This window comes from Neomonachus schauinslandi, chromosome 11 (genome assembly GCF_002201575.2).
Source record: "Neomonachus schauinslandi chromosome 11, ASM220157v2, whole genome shotgun sequence".
NCBI classification, from domain to species: domain Eukaryota; kingdom Metazoa; phylum Chordata; class Mammalia; order Carnivora; family Phocidae; genus Neomonachus; species Neomonachus schauinslandi.
Genome location: NC_058413.1, coordinates 48,159,588 through 48,181,827, shown reverse-complemented (window position 1 = coordinate 48,181,827; position 22,240 = coordinate 48,159,588). Strand labels below are relative to the sequence as shown.

The 22,240-nt window shown below is 40.8% G+C and overlaps 1 protein-coding gene across 1 annotated transcript in view; it reads right to left on the bottom strand.

The window, feature by feature from the left end:
- The window catches only part of RIC3 (RIC3 acetylcholine receptor chaperone), a 54,938-nt gene that overhangs the window by 23,928 nt on the left and 8,770 nt on the right, over positions 1-22,240 (bottom strand). The window contains 4 exon segments of the mRNA XM_021685740.2: positions 2,226-2,290; positions 2,292-2,320; positions 4,376-4,451; positions 5,702-5,928. Coding sequence (XP_021541415.1) covers positions 2,226-2,290; positions 2,292-2,320; positions 4,376-4,451; positions 5,702-5,928 — 397 coding nt within the window.

Here is a 22,240-nt window from a genome sequence, read left to right as displayed (position 1 = left end):
TCTCAGAAACTATTTCTGGAATTTTAAGAAAATCTTAAAATTATGGAATTAACATTCTATAAAGGGACTTCGAAGGCTGTAAATGAACATGTCTTCTATGTCTTAAATCCTCTCAGACTCCCAGAGCCTGGAAATGTGTTCAATTTTGATCTGATGGAAAAATACTAGGGTATTTGGGGCTCTTCTAATAATCACAGAAACACAGACATGAAGAACTAATGCCACAGAGACTAAGGTTAAAGGATAGAAGTATAAAAAGGAAAACAATGTAAAACATGGGGCTACCAGGGCCTTTCAGTGTTGGAGGTGAAGTCTCATAGGGCCTACCTGTAAGGATAAAAGGTGTTGGATTAGGAGTGACAGGGAGAAGGTCACCTTTTTAGGACCGGAAGAGGAAAGATTTGGGAAAGGGAGCCACAAGCTATGATCTCTGCAGTGGAAGGAAAGCCGATCCCTAGTTCTTGAGAAGTACTGCACAGAGAATGTCTTACACAGTCATTGCCATGTGGCAGGCTGGAATCAATAGGTTCTCAAGGAGTCCACACCTTAGCATCTTAAAAGGAGTAAACGTTCTGAGCTAGGACCTGTGGCCCCAGAAACAATGAGATGGCACAACTCCAGCTGCAGGGTGGGGACAACTCCTCTGACTTACAGAGAAGTAATCCTAGCACAAAGCACAGAAAGTAGTCAGGGTCACAGTACCACATCGCTGGCTTGGGCAATGCACAGATGGTATATACAGGTGGGAAGGTAGAGCTATGGGATTTGAGCTAAGGGAGTGTGAACAGCAGTAATAGTGAGAAAATATCTTTCTCTGGCTTCTTACTCCAAGGCCCAGTGGTTTAGTCTCCCAGGTAGGAGGCCCTGCCCACAGGTTTTCATCTATGGTTTTCATGACACTTAGGTGTGGCATGGGTCTTCAAATGGACCAGAACCAGGGTACAGATACTTTTTGAGGGACAAGGGTCCATAAAAGGCTGGTAGTTTCCCACCCAGACTGTGAGTAGTAGAGGGTAAGGGCAGAAAAGATCAGAAAAGTATAGTACAAATTGGTTTAGTCACACTCCTACAAAAACACCTACATTAGATAATGTATATAAAGCACTTCACTCAGAGCTTGGTTCTTAGTAAGTGCTCAACAAGTATCAAATTGTATTACACACTTACAGAGATATATTCATGTATAAATATGTACACATTCCTCTACCACTCTGGCCAACAGTCTGGATAGTCACTCTGCTTTCTGGACCAAAAGAAGGTCAAGGCTCCTGGGCGCAGATAGGCAAGGTTCAGCCTCATAAATGTCATTTCAGCAGCATTGTAGACATTGTAGAAAAAGCCAAGCCAAGGAGCTGCAATCTGAGGATGTTCACTCTTGCCTTATCTAGCCAAAGACGCACAAGGCTGGAGCCAAGGAGCCAAGGAAAGGATACCAGGCACTAGCACCACCAAGAGGGCAAACAGAAGAGACCATGGCGGAGCAGCAGTTTCCTGGGGCAAAGACTCCACAGTGAGCCCAGGGCCATAGGAGGGACCTTTTAGAACTTGGGATTTTGCCACTCACCTCCCAGCTCTTCCTCCATCCTTGTCAGAAGGCCTAGCGGAGACTGAATCCCTCTTTGTTCTCAATCTCACATTCTGGCTTTTCCTCCCTGGCCTCCCCACATCCATATTTTCTTTCTTTTTGCCCACTTTCATCAACCTTCTGAAGCTACCTTTTCAGATCCTCAGCGAGCCCTGTAGCAGGAGGGCTGTCTCCCCTGTGGGGCATCCTAAAAGGCCAGTGTGACTCCTGACACCCATTTTACATGTCTAATCTTGTTCTGGCATAGTCAACACAAAATACAAATGCCTGATCTGATTATACTTGCCCTCTTCTTTTTGTCTCAAGCAGATTTAAAAAGGCATAATTTTAAGTAAAACCATATTATTAGACAGCTATGAAATCATCTTCATTAGAACCTGGTTATTTCACCCCAAAGAACTGCTCATGAACCTCTCCTCACAATAATGTGCACAACACTGAACAAAAACTCTTGAAAGCTGAGACTCTTGAAAGCATATGGTATGAAAATGGATGCTTAGTGAGAAATAATATGTAAATGACAAATAAGTTGATAATTACATAAAATGAAAGTAAGTGGTCCAGAAATCAAGGAAAAGCAAAATTCTGAATGGATTCTCTAAATGGGCAATAGTCTGAGTCCTGGTGTGTGAAAACCTACCTCTCACCATTAGGTCCCACTCTGTTGATTAATTTTTCCATAGCTTCCTCTGTCTCCTTCAGTTTTTTCTTGCAGTTGAACAAGCTCAAAATTGGCTGAAAAACAAGCATCAATCTAAGAACCATCATACACAACTCCAAAAGCTCTTGTCCAAAACTGGCTGGCTGTGACACCCTACAATCATCCCAGCTGGTTCAGAGATTCAGAGAAGAGACTCCTCATCTCTCCAGCTGGTCCAATCAGGACACGAGGGGTACCAAGGTGTGGGCACTGAGATCTAAAGGATACATGTTTAGGGAGTAATGCACAAATCACTCCTCCTACACACAGAAATACAGCAGGACCAGCTAAAGAAAAATACCCAGGAGCAAAAAAACAAAACAAACCTCAACACAGTCACCCAAGAAGAAATGAAGAAGATAAACCTATCCTTTCTAGTCCCAGTGATGCTTGAGGGTCAAAGTACTAAGCCTGCAAGGTACTTTAGAAAAGGAGTTAAGACCCTGAAATGAGCAATAGTTCACCTGCACCCGAAGTTTGAAAACATATCTGGAAGATCATGATTTCAATGCTATGCTTCTTCAATAGGGGAAGTCTTGAATGAGGGCTGAAGCCTCCCTGCCCAAGGTTTCCTACCCTCATCATTTGGGGTGAAGTGGTGCAACCCTGGCCCCCAGTATTCTCAACAAAGGTCAACAGAGATCACATCGATCTACTGACATTAACACTAAGACCCTAAAAAGTAGAGCAGAAAAAATAGATCAATTAGTACAAGAAATCAACTTTAAGGCAGCAGGAAAACAAAATGCTCTTCATTACGCAGATAATCCAGTTTTTCTGTTTCATACATGAGTACCCTTCTACCCAGATATATTTAGAAGGCCACTGTAAGATACAGTATTTCAAAGGCCTTTTAATACTTCTGGAACAAATTCTTATGCATGCAGTTAACATCTGCAAAGTGTCTAGAGGACTGTGCCACATAAATGCTTATTTTTATTTTCTGCATGATTCAAAACTGAAGGATAAGAAGCAGATATAACTGCTACATTTATAAAACAGCTGACCCTAGGAATTCATTTTATTTACTTCTGTTTTCAATGCATTATGTGACTGGATACAGAATCTGTTATTCTTCGACAGAGTCCAAACATTTTTTAAATTATTTTACCGATGCATTTACCATCACTGTTGGTTAGATGTTATCTCAATTAAGAACACAAGAGCTTTATTAAAGGATTTCTTGAATATCTAAGATTTCTAAAAAGGATGCAGACTGTGAGTGGGGTATCAACTTCCACAGAGAATCTGGAGTAAACCCAAAAAGCAGTTATGGCCAAGGGCAGATGCTGCGGCAGCTCAGCCTCACTCCATTTTGCTGCTGTCTCTCTTTTAAAAACTTCTGATGAGGCTTCATTATCCACAGGATAAGGCAGTTTGGCCTCCAAGGCCTTCAACAACATGGCTTAACCTACCTACTCCTCAAGGCCTTCTTTCCCACAGCCGTCCTATGTCAGGCTGTGTCTTCCTCAAGCCATCCCTTCCATCGGACAGGACCCAGCTCCATGTCGTTTCCCATAAGGCTTTCCCCAAGTCCCCTTCTAGACAGTAAACTTGGCACAAGTTATTTTTCACCCCAGAGTATGAATTATTAGGGGGAAGAGCCATGCCATATACATCTCATTTCCCCAGAGAGCACAGAATATTCTACTCGGGTCAATAAATATTTGATGACCATGTTTCATGAGTCAGAAGTGTTAAACCCTGTCCCTAGATCTAATAACTGATTTTGGCAAGGACTTGATCTCTCTTCCTTAGTTTTCCTCTCTATGAAATAAAGGTATCTGCTACAAATATTCTGAGGTCTGGAAATGAGAAATAACCCACTCCAAATGTGAAATATTAACTTGCTAATATATAAAAAAGTAAATGGACAGTTTTGTACTTTTTGTAACTCTCTTTCTCTTAAAAGCCCAACATCAATTCAGAAACTTGAGAATTCCCAGAGCTTAGGTAAAAATGGCATCAGATTAACTTGGGGCAATTTTTCAGAAATGCTTTTTAAGACCTACCCACAGACTGTCCCTCTGACTGTATTAGGGCGGTCTGACTCAATAAAACTTGTGCATATACTGAGAAGGGGCACTTACTAATTTTCCTGTGGGTGTTTCCAGCTGCGGCAGTAGAGCATTTCCGATCCTCTGCAGTAGTTTTCCCCTTTGAAAGCTGAGAATTGAAGGAGGTACAGCACATCAACAGCAGCTCAGAACCTCAAAGTCATGGAAACCCTCATATTAAATGAAAAAAGAAAAAAGGTTGGGAGATAAAAATTAAGTCAGAAATCAAATCAAATATTAGTATCAGAGAAACATTTCAAAAAAAAAAAAAATGGAGAGAAAGAACCAATAGAAGGTTCCCAAGAGAGGCGCCTGTGTGGCTCGCTCAGTTAAGCATCTGCCTTCAGCTCAGGTCATGATCTCACGGTCCTGGGATCGAGCCCAGCGTCAGGCTCCCTGCTCAGCGGGGAGTCTCCTTCTCCCTCTCCTCCTGCTTTCTCTCTCCCTCTCTCTTTCAAATAAATAAAATCTTAAAAAAAAAGAAGGTTCCCAAGAAGTGAAAAAACCATCAAGGCACAAGGCCAGGTCATCTGCCTTACCCACACTTATCTCAAAGGGGATGTGCAGCCCCCAGAGGTGTTCTTACAGAGGCAACTCAGCACCCCTGCAGAGTTTCTGGGCAAGAAGGACTTGCTTCTTACTCTGGTTAGAAGGGCACAGTGAATACTAAGACTTCCAAAAAGGCTGCAGAACGTGACTTCTGCTCCACTTCACGGTGTCTAGGCCCATAGCTTGATGAAGCCTGCCTAGAGGTGGAACTTAATTGGGAGTCTGCTTTTAAAGGACCCAAACCACATCTCCCCAGAGCAGGGAGACATCAGGCTTACTTCCAGGATTGGCAGTTTTGTTTCAGAATTACTGCAGTGGATGTTAAACCAGCACCTCATACTCCTGGAGTGGGAAAGGAGGGCAAAGTGGTGTTGGTATGGTCATTATTGGGCCTCACAGTGGCTACTTGGAAATCACTGTGCCAATCCTAATAATAAAGTTCTCCTTAAAATATCTTTAGGCCTTTTCAGCTTGCAAAGACATCCAGTCAAAAAAAAACAAAACAACTGGGGTGGGAGGGGGCTTTCTTTGACCTTTATTGCTCACTGCATTAGCAACTAGAAGACTGAGGCTCAAGTCCTGATTCTGCATTTCTAGTTGTGAATTCTAGGTCAAACCCTTTAAGCTCTGAGCTAAGATCTTCTCTCCTGTAAAACCAAGATAACAGTTATCCTAAGTATCTCATAAAGAGGAGGCAAGATTTAAAGATGATTTGAATAAAGGTTATGAACTGTAAAGAGTTTTAATGCCAACAATGATTTTTATTAGGACACTAGATTTTATTGATATGATCAAGATGATTCCACTTACCTTAAATAGAATATACAGTATATATAAAAAAATCCCAAAACCATAGATTGGAATAATCTGTCCCATCAGGCCTCTTCCACGACCTCCTCCTCCAGTGCCTCCACCTGATCCTTTGGCCTTTGCAAATGCCTCTGCAAGGTGAGACCTCTGGAAACGAGCCCCAGGGGTCTGGCCATCTGAGGGTGGCTGGTGATGATGCATCATGGGTGGAAATCGACCCAACTTTCCTGAGAAAATAATTAGTATTTATTTATTATTACTTTTTTAGCAGTTTATATCTCATGGTTTTTTTTTTTATATTCTCAATACTGATGATTTTTTTTTTGTAGTTTTTAATTTTATTATATTATGTTAGTCACCATACAATACATCATTAGTTTTTGATGTAGTGATCCACGATCCATTGTTTTCGTATAACACCCAGTGCTCCATGCAGTACATGCACTCCTTAATACCCATCACCAGGCTAACCAATCCCCCCTCACCCCTCCCCTCTAAAACCCTGTTTGTTTCTCAGAGTCCATAGTCTTTCATGGTTCATCTCTCCCTCCGATTTCCCCCACCCTTCATTTTTCCCTTCCTTCTCCTGATGTCTTCCAAGCTATTCCTTATATTCCACAAATAAGTGAAACCATATGATAATTGACTTTCTCTGCTTGACTTATTTCGCTTAGCATAATCTCCTCCAGTCCCATCCATGTTGATGTAAAAGTTGGGTATTCATCTTTTCTGATGGCTGAGTAATATTGCATTGTATATATGGAGCACATCTTCTTTATCCATTCATCTGTTGAAGGGCATCTCGGCTCTTTCCACAGTTTGGCTATTGCGGACATTGCTGCTATGAACATTGGAGTGCATATGGCCCTTCTTTTCACTACATCTGTGTCTTTGGGGTAAATACCCAGGAGTGCAATTGCTGGGTCATAGGGTAGCTCTATTTTTAAATTTTTGAGGAACCTCCACACTGTTTTCCAAAGTGGCTGTACCAACTTGCATTCCCACCAACAGTGTAAGAGGGTTCCCCTTTCTCCACAACCTCTCCAACATTTGTTGTTTCTTTCCCTGTCAATTTTGGCCATTCTAACTGGTGTAAGGTGGTATCTCAGTGTGGTTTGGATTTGGATTTCCCTGATGGCTAATGATGATGAACATTTTTTCATGTGTCTGTTAGCCATTTGTATGTCTTCTTCAGAGAAGTGTCTGTTCATCTCTTCTGCCCGCTTTTTGACTTGATTATTTGTTTTTTGGGTGTTGAGTTTGAGAAGTTCTTTATAGATCTTGGATACCAGCCCTTTATCTGTAGTGTCATTTGCAAATATCTTCTCCCATTCTGTGGGTTGCCTCTTTGTTTTGTTGACTGTTTCCTTTGCTGTGCAGAAGCTTTTTATCTTGATGAAGTCCCAAAAGTTCATTTTTGCTTTTGTTTCACTAGCCTTTGGAGATGTATCTTGAAAGAAGTTGCTGTGGCCGATGTCAAAGAGGTTACTGCCTATGTTCTCCTCTAGGATTTTGATGGATTCCTGTCTCACATTGAGGTCTTTCATCCACTTTGAGTTTATCTTTGTGAGTGGTGTTAGAGAATGGTCGAGTTTCATTCTTCTGCATGTGGCTGTCCAATTTTTCCAGCACCATTTATTGAAGAGACTGTCTTTTTTCCATTGCATGTTTTTTCCTGCTTTGTCAAAGATTATTTGACCACAGAGTTGAGGGTCCATATCTGGGTTCTCTATTCTGTTCCATTGGTCTGTATGTCTGTTTTTGTGCCAGTACCATGATGTCTTGGTGATCACTGCTTTGTAATATAGCTTGAAATCAGGCAACGTGATGCCCCCAGCTTTGTTTTTCAACATCTCCTTGGCGATTCGGGGTCTTTTCTGATTCCATACAAATTTTAGGATTGTTTGTTCCAGCACTTTGAAAAATGTCATTGGAATTTTGATCGGGATGGCATTGAAGGTATAGATTGCTCTGGGTAGCATAGACATTTTAACAATGTTTATTCTTCCGATCCATGAGCATGGAATATTTTTCCATCTTTTTGTGTCTTCCTCAATTTCTTTCATGAGTGTTTTGTAGTTCCTAGAGTATAGATCCTTTACCTCTTTGGTTAGGTTTATTCCGAGGTATCTTATGGTTTTTGGTGCTATTGTAAATGGAATTGTTTCTTTAATTTCTCTTTCTACAGTTGCGTTGTTAGTGTATAAGAAAGCAACTGATTTCTATGCATTGATTTTGTATCCTGCCACATTACTGAATTGCTGGATGAGTTCTAGTAATTTGGGGGTGGGGTCTTTTGGGTTTTCCACATAAAGTATCATGTCGTCTGCGAAAAGAGAGAGTTTGACTTCTTCTTTGCCAACTTGAATACCTTTTATTTCTTTTTGTTGTCTGATTGCTGTTGCTAGGACTTCTAGTACTATGTTGAACAACAGTGGTGAGAGTGGGCACCCCTGACGTGTTCCTGATCTTAAGGGAAAGGCTCTCAGCTTTTCCCCATTGAGGATGATATTCGCTGTGGGGTTTTCATAGATGGATTTTATGAGCTTGAGGAATGTTCCCTCTATCCCTATACTCTGGAGAGTTTTAATCAGAAAAGGATGTTGTATTTTGTCAAATGCTTTTTCTGCATCAATTGAGAGGACCATATGGTTCTTCTCCCTCCTCTTATTAATATGTTCTATCACAATGATTGATTTGCGAATGTTGAACCACCCTTGCATCCCGGGGATAAATCCCACTTGGTCGTGGTGGATGATCCTTTTAATGTATTGTTGGATCCTATTAGCTAGGATTTTGTTGAGGATTTTGGAATCCATATTTATCAGGGATATCGGTCTGAAATTCTCCTTTTTGATGGGGTCTTTGCCTGGTTTGGGGATTAAGGTAATGCTGGCCTCATAGAATGAGTTTGGAAGTTTTCCTTCTGTTTCTATTTTTTGAAACAGCTTCAGTAGAATAGGTATTATTTCTTCTTTGAATGTTTGGTAGAATTCCCCAGGGAATCCATCAGGCCTTGGACTCTTGTTTTTGGGAGGTTTTTGATCACTGCTTCAATCTCGTTACTGGTTATTGGCCTATTCAGGTTGTCAATTTTTTCCTGTTTCAGTTTTGGCAGCTTATAGGTTTCCAGGAAAGCCTCCATTTCATCCAGATTGCTCAGTTTATTGGCATATAGTTGTTTTTTTTTTTTAAGATTTTATTTATTTATTTGACAGAGAGAGACACAGCGAGAGAGGGAACACAAGCAGGGGGAGGGGGAGAGGGAGAAGCAGGCTTCCCGCGGAGCAGGGAGCCCGATGCGGGGCTCGATCCCAGGACCCTGAGATCATGACCTGAGCCGAAGGCAGACGCTTAACGACTGAGCCACCCAGGCGCCCCAGCATATAGTTGTTGATAATAATTTCTAATAATTGTTTCTATTTCCTTGGTGTTAGTCGTGATCTCTCCCCTTTCATTCATAATTTTATTAATTTGGGTCCTTTCTCTCTTCTTTTGGATAAGTCTGGCCAGTGGTTTATCAATCTTATTAATTCTTTCAAAGAACCAACTTCTAGTTTCGTTGATCTGATCTACTGTGTTTCTGGTTTCTAATTCATTGATTTCTGCTCTAATTTTAATTATTTCTCTTCTAATGCGTGGCTTAGGCGTCGTTTGTTGCTTTTTCTCTAGTTCTTTAAGGTGTAGAGTTAGTTGGTGAATTCAGGATTTTTCTATTTTTTTGAGTGAGGCTTGGATGGCTATGTATTTCCCCCTTAGGACTGCCTTTGCAGTACCCCATAGGTTTTGGACCAATGTGTTTTTGTTCTCATTGATTTCCATTAATTGTTTAAGTTCTTCTTTGATTTCTTGGTTGACCCAAACATTCTTGAGCAGAGTGGTCTTTAGCTTCCAAGTGTTTGAATTTCTGCCAAATTTTTTCTTGTGATTGAGTTCCAGTTTTAGAGCATTGTGGTCTGAGAATATGCAGGGAATAATCTCAATCTTTTGGTATCGGTTGAGACCTGATTTGTGACCCAGTATATGGTCTATTCTGGAGAAAGTTCCATGTGCGCTCAAGAAGAATGAGTATTCTGTTGTTTTTGGGTGGAATGTTCTGTAAATATCTATGAGGTCCATCTGGTCCAATGTATCATTCAAAGCTCTTGTTTCCTAGTTGATTTTCTGCTTAGATGATCTGTCCATTGCTGAGAGTGGAGTATTGAGGTCTCCTACAATTAATGTATTGTTATCAATATGACTCTTTATTTTGGTTAAGAGTTGGCTTATGTAGATGGCTGCTCCCATGTTGGGGGCATAGATATTTACCACTGTTAGATCTTCTTGTTGGATAGACCCTTTAAGAATGATATAGTGTCCTTCTGTGTCTCTTATTACAGACTTCAGTTTAAAATCTAATTTGTCTGATACAAGAATTTCTACCCCAGCTTTCTTTTGAGGTCCGCTGGCATGGAAGATGGATCTCCATCCCTTCACTTTCAGTCTGGATGTATCTTTAGGTTCAAAATGAGTCTCTTGTAGACAGCATATGGATGGGTCCTGTCTTTTTATCCGATCTGCAACCCTGTGCCGTTTTATAGGAGCGTTTAGAACATTCACGTTGAGAGTGATTATTGAAAGATATGAATTAATTGTCATCATGTTGCCTGTGAAGACGTTGTTTTTATAGATTGTCCCTGTAAATTTCTGTTCTATATCACTCTTGGGGTCATTCTCCTTTTATAGAACCCCCCTTAATATTTCTTGCAGGGCCGGCTTAGTGGTCACATATTCTTTCAGTTTCTGCTGGTCTTGGAAGCTCTGTATCTCTCCATCCATTCTAAATGACAGCCTTGCCGATAAAGTATTCTTGGCTGCGTGTTCTTCTCATTTAGTACCCTGAATATGTCTTGCCAGGCCTTTCTGGCTTGCTAGGTCTCTGTGGATAGGTCTGACGTTATTCTGATGTTCCTCCCTCTGTACGTAAGGAATCTCTTCCCCCTAACTGCCCTTAAGATGGTTTCCTTGGTTCTAAGATTTGCAAGTTTTACTATTACATGCTGGGGTGTTGGCCTGTTTTCCTTGATCTTAGGAGGGGTCCTCTCTGCCTCTAGGACTCGAATGTTTGTTTCATTCCCCAGATTAGGGAAGTTCTCAGCTACGATTTGCTCAAATACATCTTCTAGTCCTCTCTCTCTCTCCACTCCCTCCGGGATTCCAATTATTCTGACATTAGAACGCTTCATGGTGTCACTTATTTCTCTGATTCTATTTTCATGGATTCTGAGTTGTTTTTCCCTGGCCTCCTCTTTTCCCTTTTTATCTATTATATCGTCTTCCAGGTTGCTTATTCACTCTTCTGCCTCAGTTACCCTAGCTGTTAGATTATCTAGATTGGATTGGATCTCTTTGATAGCATTTTTAAATTCTGCCGATTCACCTTTTATTTCTGCCCTTAGAGACTCTATGTGCCATTAATTGATTTCTCCATTCTAGCCATTGTCTTCACAATCACTAGCCTGAATTCCATCTCCGACATCTTGGTTATATCTGCATCCATTTGTAAATCTGCAGCATAAGTCATAATCTGAGTCTTCTATTTTGGGGGCTCCTCCTCCTAGTCATTCTGTTGATGGGTGTTTGAGGGAATGTATAGAGTCCAAATTATTGACCAGAACCCAAGCAAGATGCACCTGTTTTCTTGGGACCTTAGGGTTGCTGGCCTCTTGTTTTCACAGCCTGTCTTCTGCGGGAGGGGCCTGCTGCGCTGTTACTCAGGCAACCCTGTTTGGGCTGAGTTGCCCTGCCCCCCTGTGGCAGGGAATGGCCTCAGCGGGAATCAGTTTTGGGGGCTTTTGTTGTCTGGCAGCTTTCCACGTCTCTCCCGCAAGTCAGAGCAGAAGAGACCGTTTCCAACCCTCTGCCTCAGAGCAGAGAGACCTCAGTCTGTTCTTCAGTGAACTCTCCAGGCCACACCGTCTCCGTTTCTGTCCGTGCTGCTATAAACTGCAGCGTCCTGGGTTGTGCACCCCTCCGCAGCACCCCCAGTCCTGCCTCCAGGTCAGGGCACGTCTCTGCCCTTTGTGCTTCTAAAACCGCCAGCCGCTCCCAGTTCACGCGCACGCGACTCCGCCGCTTGGGGTTTCCACCCCAGGGGGTTGCAGTACACCGGCACGACCCCGGCGCACCGGTTTCCGACTCAGAGGCTGCAGTTCGCGTGCGCGCGACCGTCGCTCCAGTCCAGTTTCTGTCCGGAGGGGCTGCGGTTCGAGTGCGCACCGACCCCGCCGGTCTGGTTTTCCACCCCCAGGGCTGCCCTAAAGTTCTTTCCTGAGGCTACTGGTCTGCGAGTCTGTGCCCGTCCGCAGCACGCGAGGCTGTCACTCACCAGCGGTGTAGGATCCCCATGTCCAGGCTCCCTCCCGCCGCCGTTTATCCTCCGATATCTGCCCGCAGGATCACGGCTCTCCGCTTCCTACCTCAAAACCAACCGCCTGCGATATTCTGTTTGCAGAGATCCAGATCTTCTTACATCTCAGGCTGGTTTCGTGGGTGCTCAGAGTAGTCTGGTAGATATCCAGCTCAATTCCAGGGACCAGTTGAAATAGGGTCCCCTACTCCTCTGCCATCTTTCCCCTCCTCCAGTATTTATTTCTTCTACTATTTTAAGTATAGCTCTTATGAAAACATCTCACGCACTGAGGCATAAATAACCAAAGCCAATTCAAACAAGTTAAAAAAACAGGAACTTGATTACAAGGAAACAGAGGTATGACACAGATAATAAATATGATGTGGCAATCTCTAGCTGTTCACCAAACCCATTTTCTCTTCCTTCTAGGTACACAGCTTGATTAACATTTTTCAGCTTCCTATACGGTTAAATGTAGCCATGCAATGGAGTTCCAGCCAGAGGAATGGGAGTGATATGTGCTGATTCACGGCCTGGCCTATAAAATGTCCCATGTATTAAACTCCACATTCATTTCCCATCTGCAGGCTTCATGCTGACCTAGGGGAGACCTCTGAAGTCATGTGATGAAAATGGCAGAGCCTCCATCAGTCTAGGTTCCTGAATAACTGTGCGGCACAGAGTCCTCCAGTGTTGCCGCTCAACCAACTTAGAACCATCTGGACCTGTTTATGTGAGTGAGAAATAAACTTCTATTGTGTTAGGGCCATTATACACTTTGGAGTCTATTACAGCAGTTAGCCCCCGCTAACTACGACAGAAAAGGAAGTGCAATCTGGTCTCAGAAGAGAAAAGAACCAGAAACTGGAAAGCCATCAGGATCCAGGACAGCTACTCTCAGTCTACTTTTGTCTCCCTCTCTATGGTGCCACAGGCTTTTTCCTGGCTTCTCTGTGCAGATCTTTATTCTCCCTTCTGGCAGACCATTTCTCTAGCTTCTTTGTGAACATGGAGGAAGATGGGCACCCCAAAACTCTTCAGTTTGCGTGTCCTTCAAGAGGCCAGCAGAGACTAGTCACAACTTCAAATTCCTTGGAGGAAGATTTTGATTACTCTGCTTGGGGAAGTATGCACCCCTTTCCAATCAGCTTTTGCTGGGCAGACAGGATTCGTGTAGGACAAACAGGGTCACAGGGTTCTGTGAGTAGAAGCACAGGGCTTAGAGAAAGCGTGCATCAATTTCCTTGCATTATTTCTTCCATCAGGGGCAGTCACACATTAACACCAACTGCCAAGCCTCCTGAGAGACACAGGTAAGAAAGGAAAGACCGCTCTTCAAAAGGCCATGTAAACAGGGTTGTGGGGAAAAACCACTGGGAGCTAACACTACAGAGCAGAAAATACGAGAGAGAAGAAAGACTTCATAAATCAGACTCCAAAAATACAAACCATATAGAGAAATACTGTTAGACTTGACTTCAACAAAATTACAGATTTCTGTACAATAAAGAATACCACGAACAGGAGCTATAATAGATGACAGACAAGGAAAAGCTCCTGCAACATCTAACATTGACAGAGTAAATGTCTAGAATAAACAAGGAATTCCTACAATTTTATATAAAAATCACAAGAAACCCAAAAGAAAAATGGTCAAAAGCTATGGGTAGGGAACCTACAGGAAAAAGCTGAAATGACTAGCAAGTAAATGAAAAGATGATCAAATTCAAAGTAAAGGCAATGAGTAAAATACAAATTAAGATAATGAGATAGCATTGTTCATACCAATCAGAAGGGCAAAAATGAGAATGGTGGATAATAGCAAAGGTTGGCAAAGACGTCGGGAAGAGGGTAAACAGATACAGCCATTCTGCTGGGGGATCTTAGTGACATTAAGTATGTCTCTGTCCTATGTGATCCAGTAATCCCACTCTGGTGGATAAATTTCAGAGAAATTCTCAAATAGAATGGTCTATGTACAAATTACAGACTTTATAGACCTGTGTGAGAATGTTTGCTGTGACGATAATGTAGCAGTTACTTGAAGTAACTTTGATTTCGGTAACTGGAAGAATGGAAAAATCAAAATGGAGTGGATACAAATATGGAATTCTATGCAGCTTTTAGAAATCACACTTTAGATGTACCTACAGCAACATGAATCTCTTAAAAAGCACGGCACTGAGTAAAAAGCAAATACCATTATGTAAGCTGAAGACATCATAATTATACTACAGGTCTTTCAAGCAAATATGTAGGTATAGGGACATAAACACAGTAGATACATATGAATGGGAAAGGGAATGGGCATGTGGACTGAAGATAAAGGGTTAAAGAGAAAAGAAGAAGAAAACTTGCACTCATGATGTTAATAAGGTGCTATAAACTGATGACTATCTTTAAGTCAGCTGTGCTCCTCAGGTAAGAAAGAAGGCGGGCGGGCAGGCAGGGAGGTAAGACAGCTAACCCCTACTAGGTTTGGAAGACTGCTTTCCGTCTTGTATCCCTCTCTCAGCCAGCTCCACTCCAATAATCCTCCTTTCCCTCCCAATATTGACTTTGGAGGACACGGAATTTATGGGAAGAAGTGCTTTTCAAGAGGACAGCAACAAAAGTAGAGCTTCAGACAGAAGAAAACCAGGTCAACACTCCTTATTCTGGGTGCTGGTGACTATGTCGCTATTAAATTGTCAAGGATCTTAATATATTAAACTGGGTGGGCTTATGACAAGGGGAAGACTAAATACACATTTTTCACACACTAAGTTCCAGGTGTTGGTGGCACATTCAGAAGAAATTTTTATTAGGCTACAGTTAGGCTTGAGAAGAAACTCTAAGCTACCTAAATGAAAAAGTTAAAAAATAAAGTGAGTGAACTATTCCCATATTAAAAGTGTTGGTGGGATAGGTGTACTTATGTGCAAAAACAGGAAGAAAAGAAAATGGAGCTGTCAAAGACCAGATGCAAACCAGAATCCTAAAATAAATAAATAATCAAAGAAGGGCAGAATTGAAAACAAATGAGAAGTTTAAGAAACTGATATAAGACTAATGACAATCCCTATTTTTAGACACAATGTATTCTTGAGAAAAGGATGGCCATCCTATGAAATCTTGACTATCCACCTATTTAGACAATAACAGAAACCAATGTACTACAAAGCATCATGTAATCTTCAGAGTCAGAAGGAGGCTTAAAAAAAATCATCCAGTCTTTCAACAAATAGTATGGAGACAACTAGATATCCACCTGCAAAAGAATGAAGTTGGACCCCTACCTACACTATTTTTAAAAATTAACTCAAAATTGATTAAAGACCTAAATGTAAGAAAATTACACAACTCTTAGAAGAAAACAGACATAAATCTTTGTGACCTTGGATTAGGCAATGGTTTTAGATAAGACACCAAAACCACAAAGAAAGAAAAAAAAGAATAGGTAAACTGGACTTCAAATTTTAAAACTTTTCTGCTGCAGAGGATACCATCAGGGCACCTGGGTGGCTCAATCGTTAAGCATCTGCCTTTGGCTCAGGTCATGATCCCAGGGTCCTGGGATCGAGCCCCACATCGGGCTCCCTGCTCAGCGGGAAGCCTGCTTCTCCCTCTCCCACTCCCCCTGCTTGTGTTCTTGGCTCTTGCTATCTCTCTCTCTCTCTGTCAAATAAATAAATAAAATCTTTAAAAAAAAAAAAAAGATACCATCAAGAAAGTTAAGACAACATACTGAATGGGAGCAAATATTTGTAAATCATAGATCTGGTAAGGTTCTAGTATCCAAAATAGATAAAGAACTCCTTCCACTCAACAATAAAAAGAAATAACCCAACTAAAAAAAGGTCAAAGGCTCTTAATAGACATTTCTCCAAAGAAGATATACAAATGGCCAATAAGCTCATGAAAAGATGTTCAACACCACTAGTCATCAAGGAAATGCAAATTAAACTGACAATGAGATATACTATATTACACCGGCTAGGATGCTATAATAATAATTAAAAAAAGAGAAAGTATTGGCAAGGATGTGGAGAAAATCGAACTCTCATACTCTGCTGATGGGAATGTACAATAGCGTAGCCACTTTGAAAACCAGCCTGGCAGTTCTTCAAAAGGGTAAACAAAGTTTCCATATGACCAGCAATTCTACTCTTAGGTATATACCCAAGAAGCATAGGCTCCCACAAAAACATGTACAAAAATGTTCATAGCAGCATTATTCATAATTACCCAAAAGTCCATCAACTGACAATAAATGGATAAATACAATGTGGTATACCCATGCAATGGAATATTATTTGGCCATAAAAAAGAATGAAGTACTGATACATGCGACAATATGGATGAACTTTGCAAACATTATGCTAAGAAAAAAAGAGATGAGAAAAGAAAAAGAAAAAGCCAGTCATGCAAGACCATATATTACATGATTCCATGAATATGAAGTGTCCAGAACAGGCAAATCTATGGAGACAGAAAGTAGATTAGTGGTTGCTTAGGGCTGGTGGGGGAGGGAGAAAGGAGAGTGACTGCTAATGGGTATGGAATTTTTTGTGTGTATGTGGGAGGGGTGATAAAAATTTCTAAAATTGATTGTGGTGATAGTTGCACAACTCTATATTAAAAACCACTGATTGTACACTTTAAATAAATTGCCTAGTATGTGAATTATATCTCCAAGTTTTTAAAAAAATCATCTAGTCTAACCACATGAGTTCAATACCCTCACCTTCCTTAAATGGAGATTTAACTTTGCTGAATACAAACAGGAAATTCAGTATTGCCCCCAGGAAGCTCATGCCACCTCTGAACAACTGTTAGAATAGTCTTCTTTATATTGAGTTAATAAGTGAGTAATGGGCGGAAGAAAGGAAATCAAATGTAGGGTTTCAAACAGTAGGGAAACGTGACTGATAAAGAGCTTGTAGACTGGAATCAAAGAAGAGCTGAAAAGTGGAGGAAAACTATTTTCAAAGGTAAGAGAAGGAATTGGAGAGCAATGGAACAGATAGGCTAGGTGGTAAAAATAGGTTTTATATCATAGGAGAAATCTCAGCATTTTGTATTTGGTGTAATACTTCACACAATTTACTACTGAACACTTAGTGCGCCAGACACAGATTAAAATGATAAATAAAACAGGGGCACCTGGGTGGTGCAGTCATTTAAGCGTCTGACTCTTGGTTTTGGCTCAGTCATGATCTCGGGGCCAGGGGAATCGAGTCCCACATCCTGCTTCGTGCTCAGCTCAGAGTCTGCTTGAGATTCTCTCTCCTTCTTCCTCTACCCCTCCCACTCATGTGTGCGCTCTCTCTCCCTAAAATAAATAAATCTTTAACATATCCTAATAAAAAAATAAATGATAAATAAAACAGTCCCTATCTTTAAATTAAAGAGTTTACAGATGAGCCATATAGTTCCAGCAACAAGGCAACTGTGCCTTAACCATCAAATCCAATAGTTTTTTCCCCTCAGGTCTCACTCTTAAGACTTAACTGCAACACAAGAAAATGATTATCACATACTACTCATTTAATAAATATAGGATTAATCTGAATAAATCCTTGTCAAACTTTCTTGCCCTAATCTCAAGAACCACTCTCCTGGGTTCTTCTTTTCCAACCAACTGGTCTTTCAACCTATTCTTTCGCAGTCTCATGCACAGGTTCTTCTTTAATCCTTTCCCTAAGATCTTTGTCTCAACATGTTTTTTTCTCTATCCTTTTTCCTTTGACAAACTCATTCTCATGGATCCATTATAAGTTCCAAAATGTATAGCTCTAGTTCTGACCTTTCCCCCTCAAGCTCCCATCTCTTACTCTAAATTCCATTAGTATATACTTCCTTTTAGTCGGACTATCATGTCAAACCTAAAAATGAAACTCATTTTCACCTTCCAAAACCTGCTCTCCTCCTGTGGGTTTTTGTTTATTAAAAAAATAAACAACAAAAAACAAAGAGTCATTCTCTCAGACCTTTAGGCTTAAGACCTATGACCTCTGCCACCTGTGACCAAGAAAATTCTTGAGATGGTAGGCTAGGGTCAGAATGCTCAATTTGGAAGAGATTTTTTTTTTCCATAAAGTTAACTGTCTTCAACAGGGAACAACTTCACCTCTTGGATCTTGGTACTATATTTCTTAGAACTGAACCCAGGATGTTTAGAAATTCAGTGGCTATAAAACATTTGGAAATAATTTTTTAAAAAAGAAATTTTTAACTAGACATCTCAAGTGTACAAAAAAGTATAAATGATAATGTATGAGCACTTGTATACCTGCCTACCACATAGATGTAACTGGAAGACTTGTGTACTCTCAGAATGTGCACTTTATACTTTACTATGTTAAGTATATATTCATAAACTACATACAATATTGTCTTGAGTTTTAAAACTTTATATTATGAATGGGCAGTAGCGACAGTCATATAGCAATATGAACATACTTACTGCCACTGAACTGTACACCTACTGGTTAAAATGATAAATTTCTGTTATGTATATTTTACAATAAAAAAAACCTTTATATTATGATATCATACTATACTCATTCTTCTGCAACTTCCCTTTTCTGCTCTTTTTCTGGGTGGGGATTAATATTTTGGCCTAGAAATGCACCATGTTGATTTGATATATGTAGCTCCAGTTCATTCACTTGAACTGCCATATAGCATCTCCTAGTATGTCCATTATCACAATTTATTCACCTCCTCCCGAGCTGATGAATATTTAGGTTATTTTCTATTTTTCACTATTATAAACGTTCTACTTTATAGCTACATTACAAAGAGGATTTGTGGTTTTTAAAAAATTTTGCTTAAAAAAACAGCTCAAAAAGGACACCTGGGTGGCTCAATTAAGCGTCTGTCTTTGGCTCACGTCATGATCCTGGAGTCCTGGGATCGAGCCCCAAGTCAGGCTCCCTGTGAGCCTGCTTCTTCCTCTCCCTCTGCTCCTCTCCCACCCCACCCCACCCTCTCTCTCTCCAATACATAAAAATCAAAAAACAAAACCGCTCAAGAGACCAGGATATTAAAGATATTAGAACATTAAAACTGCACTTTTCAAAATAGAAAACAGCTGTGTTCACCATCTCTATCTGCACTTACGTATTCTCTAAAATGGGACTTGACTAAATCCTAATTGTTTATTGAAAGCTTTCCCCATATTTAGGTTTAATTATTAAAATTTCACTTAGCATATCATTTAAGCTTGACTACAAACTTAATGGATTTTACAGAGTGAAGTTCTACTTTCCCTTAATAACCATCCTTATTGCTAAAAACAAAAACTCTAACACTGTTAACAAAAGAGCTTTCTGAAAGCAGCATTAAACCATCTGCAACATTTCATTCTTAAGACAAATAAATCAATAAAGAACTGGATGTGTTTATATTTGATTACCGCAGTTTAAAAAAATCCTTATGGGCCAATTCCTTAAGATATGTAAGCTTCTCCCTAAATACTGAGGAAATTCTAGAGGCCAAATTTAATTCGGCATTACTTAAAGTGGAGCCTGGGACCACAGCTGACTGTTCCTCATCAGTCTCCTCCAGGGGCCCCTCATCTTGTTACATTCCTCTCCTACCTAAAGCTGTGTTCTGCCCACCACTGCTTCGATGTTTTCTGCTAATTTAACCATGTATTTTTTTCCATCTTTTACCAACCTCCTCACTCCCAAATTATGCTACATACTATTAAGAGATACTTGTGTGTCTAAGTTGCTCAGCACAGGGCCTAGTCCATATACCCTACGCATGTTAATTATTACTGTTTTGTTAGGAGTCATCTTCCTAAAGCATAATTCTAACGGGTCTTGCCATTTTCTCCCATCAAAAGCTTTCAGTGGTTTCAACACAAGACTGTGTTATACAGTCAGCAAAGTGAGTAAAATCAGTACTATCTTTTCAGAGTTATTAGTTAAGATACTGGCTAGGCCTCCAACTATTTAAGTGGAGGTTAAATAAACCCTTTTTTTTTTTTTTTTTTTTAAGATTTTATTTATTTGAGAGAGAGCGAGCGAGCACGAGCAGGGGAAGGGGTAAGGGAGAAGCAGACTCTCCGCTGAGCAGGGAGCCCTCTCCGCTAAGCAGGCAGATGCTTAACGGACTGATCCACCCAGATGCCCCTAACTGAGCCTTTCTAGAGCTCATTTTCATCATCTGTAAAATGGATATAATTGGGGTTGTTACATGGATTGTTCAGGGTTGTTACAAGGATTACAGATTAGGGGCACCTGAGTGGCTCAGTCGGTTAAATGTCTGCCTTCAGCTCTGGTCATGATCCCAGGGTCCTGGGATCGAGCCCACATCAGGCTCCTTGCTCAGTGGGGAGCCTGCTTCTCCCTCTCCCTCTCCCTCTATGTGCCGCTCCCCCTGCTTGTGCTCACCTGTGCATGCACATGCACATGCACTCTCGCTCTCTTTCTCTGTCAAATAAATAAAATCTTAAAAAAAAAAAAAGATTACAGATTAAATATCATATACAATGGACCCTGCATGCACAGTGGGTATTTAACAAATTCTGGTTTTGCCTTCCCTACAAACTGAATTTCTAAACAACTGAATTCTATAATCTAGTCCAAAAGTACCTCTTCATATTTCTTTCCCATTACATACTCCTGATTCAGCCTAACTAGACTTCTCACCATGCTTTGAGCCTGCCTTGTGATTTCTTACCTCTAAGCCTTTGCTTTTTGCTGACTCCAGTGATTTTGCTTTTCTCTCCAACTCCACATGTCTAAATCTAGCTTATCCTTCAGGGCCCAGGCCAAATACTGCCCACATCCCCAGTGCTTTTTCTCATCTCATCCCCATGCACTTAGAACATACTGCTTGATCCTCTTTAATTGCACTTATCACAATTGGCCTTATTCAAAAGTTATATTTACGTGCCTTACAAGCCTCTCCTTGAATGGACTGAGAAAGAGAAATAGATAAAACCTTCCTGTAAGTACTATTTCTACCCAGTTTTATTCAGTGCTGACTAAAACTTACAAATCCTATCAGAGCACCAGAGAAGATGCCTCTGACAGCCAGAAGCTGGCCTGGTACTATCAGCTAGGTCTTGGTGTTGGTATGAGCCGGTGTGGGGCACTCACAGCTAGGTCTTGGTGTTCTCCTGTTAAACATCAGCAATTTCAGAACATCAACATTAAACAAGGCTATTCTGTGACCACCATGGATCAAGACGAAAGAGTAATAAGACCACTCTGTAATCTGCCTGAACACAGACAAAACATGAATACTGTCCAAGCTAAAAAATATCAAATAGCTCCCATTCCCGGATAATGAGGGACTGCTGCTTCTTCATAAATTACAGCTTCAGCCCTTCTCTAGTCTGTTCTCCCTTTAGATAAACTCTATTAAGATATCCAGCCATCCAGCCACAGAATTTGCCTCACTTCCTGACGGCATCCAATCCAGAGCAAAGACCCACATCCTTAAATCTTCTTCAAAAATCACCTAACACATGCCCACATCCTATAATAAAGTTTTTCTAACAATCTTACTGTGATGTTGCAAGCTTCCCCATGGTGTGCATTCTCCCTAGCTAAAAGTAATAAATCCAACTTCTTTAACTACAGGCATTCCTTGTGCTCTGTGGCTGAAGGACAAACTATGAACTTCTTGAATAAAAGTCTAGGGTATGCTCTGGGTCTTGCATGCTGTACACTTTGCTGAATTGATCTGGATGACTACACTGGGCCTGCTGGCCTTTACTGGAATCTCAAGACCCAGCACAGTTACTCTCAGAATTAAAAATAATTTTTTACTACATTATCCTGAGTGGTTTTTAGTTTTGAGTATAGAAAATGGCAGCCAGGGTGACTGGTAAAAGGTGCTCCTTACCCACAACTCTGCTCCACACTCATTCCCCTAGAGGTTTCTGAACTTGAAAAAGTGCCTAATTTACATGTATTCACAGGCTCTCAAACTGTCTCCTCCCTTCTCTGACACTCTTTCAGAGCAGATACTGAGGTTTCATTAGGAGAAAAGAAAAGGTAAGGGACCAAAATAATACATTCGTCCTCAAGTACTTATATACCAAAACAAAGAGCTAACTTAAGATAACAAAGAATTAAATATGTATATGTATTATAGATGCATGTATATATACATATATGGACACGTAACTATACATACATGTG